Genomic DNA, 10,630 nt, shown 5'->3' on the forward strand with positions numbered 1-10,630 from the left:
GCCCCTGCTTGCCGTGGGGACCGTCCCCTCCCGGCTGCCCCCCGTCCCCTCACACACACCCCCGCCAGCTCTTCGGGCCCCCTCCGTGCCCTCACGACGCCCCAGGAGCCGCCCAGCCCCCTCCGTACCCTCACAGCGCCTGCTATCCCCTCACGACGCCCCATGAGCCGCCCGGGCCCCCTCCGGCCCCTCCCGCTTCCACCGCCCCCCATCTCCTCAGGACGCCTCCAGCCCCTCACAGCGCCCCGGGAGCCGCCCAGGGACCCCTCCTTCCCCGCGGGAGCCGCCCAGGGACCCCTCCATCCCCGCTGGAACCACCCCGGAGCCGGAGCCGGAGCCGGAGCCGCCCCGGCAGCCGCCTCCGGCCCCTCACGGCCCGGCCCGGCCCGCGCCTGCGCCGTGTGGCGGCGGGGCAGCCGCAGCGCGCCTGCGCCGTGCCCGCCCGGGCTATATAGGCAGCGGCGGAGCGGGCCGGTGCCGGGTACGGGAGCGCTGCCCGGGTCTCGCCTCCTCCCTTCCCGGTGGCGGCTGCAGCCGAGTCCGGTCTCCCGTTCTCGGCGGCGAGGATGGAGGCGGTGGTGCGGCGCTGCCCGTTCCTGGCCCGCGTCTCGCAGGCCTTCCTGCAGAAGGCCGGGCCCTCCCTGCTCCTCTACGCCCAGCACTGCCCCCGGATGATGGAGGCGGCTCCCCCGGCCGCCGCCCGCGCCCTGGCCACGTCCGCCGCCCGCGGGCAGCAGGCGGAGGAGGAGAAGACCCCCGCGGCCCGCCGGGGTGAGTAGGGCCGGAGGGGAGCGGCGGCCCGGGGCCGCGCCTCGGGAGCCAGGCCTCTCCTGCGGGTGGGCGGCGGGTCACGGTAGCCGTAGCGGGGAGCCTTCCTAGGGACAGACCTAGTCACCCTTAAGGAGAAAAAAAACCCAAACAAACATCGTATGTCATAGAAGGAAACTTCTGGAATGGGCGGCTTCGAGATAAGGGGTCCTTAATCCTTTAAATGTCTGTGGTAATTAAGCACGGGCACGGCATAAAGCGGAGACCGGACTGTTAGGATGTCCTGCAGTGAGCTCTGGTTGGGGATCTGTGATCCTGGATCACGGAGCTGGGATTTCTCACGCTTGAGCGTCTCTTCACCCCACCCGGTCGCATCCCTTGGGGGATTCTTACCCTGGCACTCGGGGGAAGGAGTTGAGGCTTGTAGGAGGGGAAAGACTGGTGGCTGAGAATAGCTGAACTCCTCAAAAGAAAACCTTCCCTTTGGGAGTGAAAGAGAAAGAGAGATTATTTGTTTTCCCTCAAAGGGTACAGTGCTACATCTAGCATCTTAAATCAGATGCCGCTTGGGTGTTACTGGGATTTTATGCTTGTATAAATACAGTGTGACTGCTCAGTTAAATAGTTCTGAATGGCTAGTGCTAAATTAATTGTGAAGGTAATGGATAGAAGACCTTAAGTCAGTGTATTAAAATTATGAAGCTGAAGTGCTTTCCCTTCTTCGCCCCCACCTCAGAGGCCAAAAATGCCAAAGAGGTGGCCCAACAGAATACAGATGGAACCCAGCCACCTACTGGCCACCCACCTGCTGGTGTTAGCCAGAGCTCTACTACCAAATGCCCATTCCTGGCAGCTCAGATGAATCACAAGAACAGTAATGTTTTCTGCAAAGCCAGCCTAGAACTCCAAGAGGATGTGCAGGAAATGCAGGCGGAGAGGAAAGGTACGTATTCTGTGTGCTGAAGCGTTGGTTCCTTCTGAGAGCTTCTGGTGTCTGACTTTGCTCTAAGAGTGTGCCAAGTCGTAACAGTTACCACTTAAATTATGCAGGTAGGATTATGGGAGACTGGAATAAAAAGCTGTTGGAGAATGTAGGTGTTAATGGTGTACCTGCAATATTGTGCAGTGTTTCCCCTGGGTGATTTTGGGTGCAGGAATACTGTATGCTGTATTTTGATACACTGGCTCTAACTGTGTGAATGGAGCTGTTACGCTTGCACCCAAAGCGGATGCTTAGAACTGAAGAGAGCTTTACCAGGGTGCTGGTATAGACAAAGGTTGTATATCTAGAGATGGAAGAAACTGGATTGAGATGCTAGGCAAGTACCAGCACAAATCCAAGCCGGAAAGCAAGCAAAGGTGGTGGGTTTTGGTTTATGGAACTAAAGGGTGTTGGCTGGCTCTCAGTCCTGATGCGGAAGGGCTGTCCTTCAAAGGAAGGAACTTTTCACCAATATCAGAAAAGCCTTGCTGTCTGTCTCAGGAAGCTTATTTTACTTTTCTGTTTTTCCGTGGCATAGTTTTAAAAAAATCTGTGCTAACTGAACAAAATACTAGGAACAAAAAGGAAGCAGCTGACTAGAACTCTGCCTTCGGTTAGGTGTGTACCAGCTCTTTGAGATAAATGCTGTAGCTGTATAGAGTGGTTTTCTGAATCATGGTGAACCAAATGTGTTGTAAGGAAATTACATGTTGTATTGTTATTAACTAGCCAGGCTTTCCTTTTGTTGTGTACAATACAAAATTGTAAGCAAATAAAATAGTTGATCCTAACAGGCGCATGTGGATTCAGGCACATGCTTCCTAAAGAATGAAGAGTTAGAGTTACGTAAAGCGTTTGCTTTGCTGAAGTCAACTTACTTCATTTTGTTTCAAACTGATTAAGCTCACCAGAGTTTATTACAATGTCTGTAGGTACAGAATTTGCCAAAATACCAACTACTTCCACACTGAGGAACATTGAGACGGAGGGAGAAGAGCGGAGTGGCTTGCTCAAGAAGTTTAAGGATATCGTGCTGAAGCAAAGACCAGAAAGTGTGTCTCATCTGCTTCAGGATAACTTGCCAAAATGTAAGATTGTCTGGCAAAACCCCCAGCGGCCTGGTCTCTTGTGATTGTTCCCTGTGTGCTTAAGTGTCTTGTCTCATTTCAGCTGTATCCACCTTCCAGTATGATCAGTTCTTTGAGAAAAAAATAGATGAAAAGAAGAAGGATCACACCTACCGAGTATTCAAAACAGTCAACCGAAAGGCACAAATCTTTCCCATGGCAGATGACTATACTGATTCTCTGATCACCAAGAAAGAGGTGTCTGTCTGGTGCAGCAATGATTACCTGGGGATGAGTCGTCACCCTCGTGTGTGTGGAGCAGTTATGTGAGTAGTGCCATATTCTTAAGAGGCAGCTGCAAGCTATAGTGCCCTGCAGAAGCTTTTGTGGGAAGGCTTCTGAAGAATTGATTTCTGTACTGTGCTACATAAGCTGCTTCTGATATTATTCTTGGTCTATAATTAAGCTTATACTCTTCTCTTGAGCTCAGGTAGGTAACTTAGTATTTAGCTCCAGGGCTGCAGTATACCTGTCAGTCACTGATACTGCTCCTTGGATTTTCCTTAGAAGTCCCCAAATATTACCAGATACACTGGATGGTATATTGCAGCTGTACTCGGCAACTGATTTCTTAGCTTATCAGATTCCCAAGTTGTGCAAGTTGCTCAGAAACCTTAAATCTAACAGCTGCTTTTTGCAGCCAGTTCCTTTTTAGAACAATACTGATTATGTAGTAGAATGTTTTTGACAATGATCCTTTATTCATCTGTGTGTCATGCTGTAATGCTAATGCCTCTGTTTGGGCCCTCTGTAGGGATACACTGAAACAACATGGTGCTGGAGCAGGAGGCACAAGAAATATTTCAGGAACAAGTAAATTTCATGTCGATTTGGAAAAAGAACTAGCTGATCTTCATGGAAAAGATGCAGCACTGTTGTTCTCATCTTGCTTTGTAGCCAATGACTCCACTCTCTTCACTCTAGCTAAAATGCTGCCAGGTGAGATCTCAGACTGCACCCTGTATTTACCACAAAAACACAACCTTGCCCTAAGCAGTTGGGAGTACATTTTACAAATGGCTACCCAAAGTGAGGATTCATCCTACTTGATCAGCAAAGTATGGTTGTTTTTGTTAATGCCATATTCAAATTATGTTCAACTCATTTAAATCATAGTAGCAGCCTACTGAGAATGAGGTCTAGGAGCTAGGAACTGCAGAAGGAATTAGACAAAAAGCAGAGTCTTCTGCTCTTACATTTAAATTCCACCTGAAAACGAGGCAGCAGGAATTTAGTGTCCTCCCACCTGTGGGTGTGAACTTTTCTCTTGCATGCTGTGTGCCTTCAGAAGTTAGAAGAGTTAGATTAAAATATTAAGGACTTGGAAAAACCCTTCTGTATTTCCTTAAGCTCAAGTTTATTTTAGTTTTAACACCTAAAATAAGCCTTAAATATTATTCTGCATGATCTGTAACTTGTTCTTTTGATCAAGAGCATTACTTTCTAGAACGTGCTACCCTTGCTGCCTGAACACTTTCCATACATAAAGCAATGCTGGGATCGGTTAATGCTTAAAAGTGTACACTTAAAGTGTAACGGGGCTGTTTCCTCAGGCTGTGAGATCTACTCTGATTCTGGAAACCATGCCTCCATGATCCAGGGTATCCGAAACAGCAGGGTGCCAAAACACATATTTCGCCATAATGATGTCAACCATCTTCGAGAACTATTGAAGAAGTCTGATCCTTCTACCCCTAAAATTGTTGCATTTGAAACTGTTCACTCAATGGATGGTAAGTTGACATCAAACCCTTCTCTCTCCTTTCAGTGCAGTTAGTGCTCAAATCATCTGTATTTTAGATCTAAAAGTGTACAGTGCTATAAGGGTTCACATGAAAATAGTCTTCTGAAATGCCTAGTGTTTGGGGGTACTTCTAGTATTTATCCAAGCTGAGTACAGGGAATCCTAAACTTCCAGTCACTGCTTTGGTTCCTAGGTGCAGTCTGTCCTCTGGAAGAGCTGTGTGATGTGGCCCACGAGCACGGGGCAATCACTTTTGTGGATGAAGTGCATGCTGTGGGGCTATATGGAGCTCGAGGTGGTGGTATAGGAGACCGGGATGGAATCATGCACAAGATGGACATCATCTCTGGAACGCTTGGTATGCATGGCCTGGCATTTTCACAGAAGCTAAGGCAGCAAAGCTTCTGAGCAGCCAAATTAAGTGGGTTCACTCAGTCTATTCAAATGAACTTGCTGAGGGCTGTTGGGGGCTAGGATTTTCCAAAAAGCCCAAAGGATTTAAGTATGCCCCACAGTTTGAAAAGCTTGTGTTAAGCTACTTACACTGCCTTACAAATCAGTTAAGGTAGCATTGGGCTTTTTGTTTTAAACAAGCTAGCAAAAAGTCCTCCAGTAGCATATTATACAACTCAAGAATAAATTCAGGTGAGAATGCTAGTAGGGTAGTACTCTATATTTAGTAGTACTTAATTCTTTTATGTGAAATGGAGTGCTTCTAATCTAGAAACCTGAGATGGGGAGTTATGTAAAGAGATTTGGCAAGAACTGAAGCAACTGCTATTATCTTAGTAGAATGCAGGCTTAGGAGTAAGTTTACTGCTGCAAATTGCAAAGTTGTTTAAACAGCTTCCAAAACATAAATAAAATTTACTAGGGAAGTTCATGGCTCTGAAATGTACAAATTTGGGTGACAGCCTAATAGAAACAGAAGCATTCACCAGACACCCTAGTTCTGTCTCTGGCTCTGTTCTGGTACCTGAACATTTGGAAAGGGAGGCTGGTATTGACCACACAATCACAGTAACAACCTTGTGTGCTCCTTAGGAGCATAGGCTATTTCTAGCATCTCTGGAACAGATTATTTTAAATCTGCTGAGAGACTTAGTGTTGATCACTGGGGTCACTATTGAAGTCTATGCTTGATGATTTGGCTTATAAGGTCTTCCCAAAATCAAAACTTTGAGTATTTGAAAAAGTCTTGAACTGGCTTGCTGTGTAATAATTAGATCCATGTTATCAGGATTGGCTTAAAAACAAAGCTGTAACATGTGCTGAGTAAATGCAAGATTAGCAGTGGGGGCTAGCATTGTTGTATTAAGTATGCAGTCAGAATAACTCATTCCTTCAAGTGAAAGGCTATACTACTTCAAGCCGTTCTAATGGGTACAAGGAATAAGCTTGGCTGCCTTTTTTTTCCTCAGGCAAAGCATTTGGTTGTGTAGGAGGATACATCTCCAGTACAAGTTCTCTGATAGACACTGTTCGTTCATATGCTGCTGGCTTTATTTTCACAACATCCCTGCCACCCATGCTCTTAGCCGGTGCCCTAGAATCCGTCCGAACTCTGAAGAGCGCAGAGGGGCAAGTTCTGAGGCGCCAGCATCAACGCAATGTGAAGCTTATGAGACAGATGCTGATGGATGCGGGCCTTCCTGTCGTGCACTGCCCCAGTCACATCATTCCAATAAGGGTGAGTACTTTGGATACTGTTGATGCAGGACTGCAGTGCCTGTTTTCGTGTCCATGATAACATTATACTTTTGGGTATTAGTTAACATTCACAAAGTTCAAGCCTGTTCAGTATTCAGTAGTGATGTGCTTGGAGTCTGGCTTAAGTTGACCTCAGCCTGATAGAAATGTTGTAAAGCAAAATGATGAAGTGTACAAAACCCACAATCTAACAGTATACAGAAAGCAAGGAGACTGGTAACAAGCTAGTAAAAAGAAGAGTTCTGGTATAAAGAGCTACCTGGCTAGGCTGCAATGGCGTGCTTATGCCCAGAGGGCTCTACAGCACAAGATTGTAGCTCTTCTTTCTGATGTATATGCTACTGATAGTGGCACAAGGAAGACTAAGCAGTCCTGTTTGATTCTTGTGGCTAGCCAAGTTGGGCCGACAGTTCTGCCACCTTGCAGGTTTTGGTTGATCTTTGGTTGTAACTTAGAATTTTGAACTTTAGGTTGCAGATGCTGCTAAAAATACAGAGATCTGTGACAAGCTGATGAGCCAGCACAGCATCTATGTCCAAGCAATCAACTACCCCACAGTTCCCCGTGGAGAAGAGCTGCTACGTATTGCCCCTACACCTCACCACACCCCTCAGATGATGAGTTATTTTCTTGGTGAGTGGATTCTTACATCAGTGCAATGAAAATATGGGGTTGTCTATACCATCTTTGTACTAAAGATGAGACTAGGAAATACTTAAGTCTTAGATGTCACAAGCTGGACAGTGTCTTTCCACTTCAGCAGCACACATAGTGCATACTTCTGCACTTAACTTGCTTTGAGCATGGCATGTGAAGGCCAGTGCACTGCATCCTAGAACAGAGTGTGCAAGGCCAGTGCAGTCCTGTACCCAGCCAGTTCCATCCCAGCCACCTCTGCTGGGGCTCTGCTCATGCATTGTCCTAAACAATGTTGTGTGAGGTCCAAAGAAATCTGCTCTCCTTGGCTGAGCTGTTAACCTGTCTTAAACAGAGATCTTTCCAGGGAATGTAGCTTACCTGATCCTGTCAGAAGAGGTAGTATGAGGATAGCTGAGACTTAGTTGCAGCCCAGTCACCTTGCTCAAGTGGTTAATTATGTCACAGTGAATTCCTGTTATCCCTCCTCACTTGCTAGGAGAATAGGTATGATGACACTTCTCTTCTGCTGCTTCTCTAAAGCCACCCACTGTCTTAAGCCTTGATCTTAATGACTTTTTCTGCTCATAACAGAAAAACTGCTAGCTACATGGAAGGATGTTGGCCTGGAGCTGAAACCGCACTCATCAGCTGAATGCAACTTCTGTAGAAGACCCCTACATTTTGAACTGATGAGTGAACGGGAAAGATCCTACTTCAGTGGCATGAGCAAACTAGTATCTGTCAGTGCATGAAAGTAATGGTGTTAGTTGTATTCTTGTCTAGTTCTGGTACCCAGTCAGTAGCATTTTTAAATTGCTTAATAAGTATTTTAATCATAGTTGAAGCACTAAGCTCTGAAAATAAATTTCTAGAGCCATTATGCCCAGCTGTGTTTTTTGTTTCCTTCTCTACTTATCTTCTATCAGTGAAACTGAAGTGTCAGTGGTTGGAAGGGCATCTGGTGGAATAAAAACAGTGGCCTACAGCTTAATGCCTTTCAGCTGAAGTACTGACTTTTCAGTAAGTGTATGCCAAAAGAACTTTAATAGTGTTTCCTGGAGTATTATAAGTGAGGAGTTTATTTCTTATGAAAAGAGAAAATTGGTATTTATAGCTCCTCATAGGCTTCTACCTGAAAGCTTTTGAAAACATGCAGGTAGAGTACTACATGCACACTAAAACTTAGGCAAGAGTATACTACTTAAATGCTGTATAATGAGCTTGCACTTTTTTTTTTTCTGGAGGCAGGTTTTTAGAATGGGTTCTGCTAGACACCGTCTCCCTATTCTGCCTTTGGAATTTTATGCACAAGCATTCCCTCTTTGGTGTTCAGCATGGTGCTTGCTATTAAGAGGAAAAAAGTGCTGTTGAGATTTAATAAGTGGTATTTTGTGACTGCTTTGACAGTTAGAAAACCAAGGTGGCAGGGTGGGTAGCAGCTGGGAAAGGAAGGCACTTTTACCACTACAGGTGGTAGATGCAAGTTGCCTCTGGCTGCCTGTGTCTCTTCAAGTCTATATGGTCTGCTCTCCAGTGCACTCTGAGCTAGACTTCAGTGTAAAAACTAATCAGTAAGCAATCTAATAATTCAGGTCTCCGACAGAAGTCATTGTAAGAGAATATCAGTGCTGCTTTTGCAACCCCTCTGAAAACTTGGGCTTGTGGCCTAATTGCCATTCTATTTAATGCTTTCATGAATAGCAAGGGCATGCTTTGAACAGGGGGAAGTAATTCTGTGGGTGTATACATGTACTCAGAGGTCAATATTGGCATGAAGTCTAGAGCAAAGCACTAAACTGCTTCCTTCATGTACAGACATGTCCAATAACTGCTACAGTCTAGCTTTCACAAGTCACTGAACAGCTACTCTGTCCAGGTACTTTTGTTTTCTGGATGTAACAAGCCAAGCTCCTGGCGCTGCCTGTTGCTGTTGTGCTCACAGACATGCTGTGAAACTCCCATTAGAGATCCATTATAATATCATAAGTAGCCACATGCTGGGGAGATAGAAGCCCAAGTTAAAGCAAAACCACCGACTCCATCAACTGGAAGTCACCAGTCATTTAAGCATGTGCTGAAGCACACTGCTATTCTCAGAAAAATTCTTATAAAAATATTTGACTTCCCAAGCAGTCAAGCTACTTTTTAAAAGCCCTTTGCCAGCCAGGCAGTTACTGCATGTGCAGGTGTTCTATAGGAGCCAGGAAACTACCCACCACCAGTCTGTAGGATTAACATGGTAATGTAGCTCTGTTGCTAAACAAGGCAGTTTATGAACTGGGATGCTCAAACCCACCACCAGATTATCATATATCAGGTAGTTGCATTGCTGTTCAAGTGGATTAGCTTTCACATGCTGTGATGTTATCCTGATCTTACCGAGGCAAGTTCAGTGCTACTCAAGGAAAAATACAATGCTGCACCCTGACATCCTTGCCTTGCTGTGAGCAGTTTGTGGCCTAAGACTGAATGAATATGCACCTCCATTGCAGAGCTTTTCTCATTATATATTAGGTTATACTACTACATTAACTTGATACATCAAGTAAAAAGCCACAGATCCTACATCAACCTCTCCTAGAACAGTGTCCCTAACACCATAACATGTTTTCAATGCCATTCCAAACTGCTGGCATAAGCAATCTATATGCATGGGGGACAACAACACATGATGTGTTGACTAATACATAGCCATAATCTTGACAGTAGAAGGTTACTTGCATTTCTAGTTTCTTCACTGAAAGCATTCAGAATTGGCCCAGTGCATTTTACATACCAGTTAATAAGCCCAATTTTTCTTCTAGTTTTTACGGCAGCTACTCTACACTCCATACTGCAGAAGAACAGAAGTAAGACACAGAAAGGGTACCAACTCTAAGAAATCTCAAATGCTACTCCAAATTAGTTGCAGGAGAGAACCAAATCCCAAGATTCAAAGCTAGCAACCTTTGAAATGACAGAGGCAGAACTAACCTTGGCACATGGCAATGGGTACCTCCATACCCATTAACATCAGATGTGACAAGTTACCTTAAGTTCTGGTGCTGGCAAGCAAGGGTGTGAAAGCAGAACCAGTGCACAGCAAGAGGCCAAAGTCCATCACTTAACTGCAAAAGACAGACAAATCCAATGACACAGAAAGGATAAATTATCCCCAATGAAAAGGACAGAGAACAAACAAACACACACATATTGTTTCCCAGCAAAAAAAACTTGAATGGTGGGTTGCATAACTAGGGATGGTTATGTAAGCTTTAGTTTGGTTTCTGGAAAAATAAGAGGAAGTAATCGGTAAAAGATGTTTAAAGTCTGAGACAAATGATCCATGGCAGTAGCAGAGTAAGCAAGCAAGAACGAAGCTGTAAAGCCACTGCTAACATTTCTCTGGGGCAAAATAATTCATCTAGTTGAACATTGCATAGCCCTAAACTCATACCCTCCTCCATTTCTCAACCTATTTACACAACAGAGAAACCCCGGGCGGTCCAGGGGCAGTAAAAACATCCCAAGTGCAAACAGGAGCACGTGTTCCCCATCGCTGGGAAGAGGCATCAGGAAGGTGCTCTTCCCACCATGGCTAGGACCAGCTGTCAGGCTGGGCAGGCTGTGGTGTCTTCCACCACCTCGCTCCCTCCTCCACCCCTGTCTGGGGCACAGCCC

The 10,630-nt window shown here is 45.7% G+C and overlaps 1 protein-coding gene across 1 annotated transcript; it reads left to right on the forward strand.

The window, feature by feature from the left end:
• Positions 1 to 428: 428 nt before the first annotated feature.
• On the forward strand, positions 429 to 7,850 carry ALAS1 (5'-aminolevulinate synthase 1). Its single transcript, XM_052778360.1, has 10 exons — positions 429 to 771; positions 1,505 to 1,711; positions 2,683 to 2,838; positions 2,921 to 3,143; positions 3,632 to 3,816; positions 4,431 to 4,610; positions 4,815 to 4,979; positions 6,043 to 6,311; positions 6,802 to 6,964; positions 7,562 to 7,850. The coding sequence occupies exons 1-10, from the start codon at positions 567 to 569 to the stop codon at positions 7,720 to 7,722; spliced, it is 1,914 nt and encodes a 637-aa protein (XP_052634320.1). The 5' UTR covers positions 429 to 566; the 3' UTR covers positions 7,723 to 7,850.
• The last annotated feature ends 2,780 nt before the right edge of the window (positions 7,851 to 10,630 follow it).

Source organism: Harpia harpyja, chromosome Z (assembly GCF_026419915.1).
Source record: "Harpia harpyja isolate bHarHar1 chromosome Z, bHarHar1 primary haplotype, whole genome shotgun sequence".
Lineage (NCBI taxonomy): Eukaryota > Metazoa > Chordata > Aves > Accipitriformes > Accipitridae > Harpia > Harpia harpyja.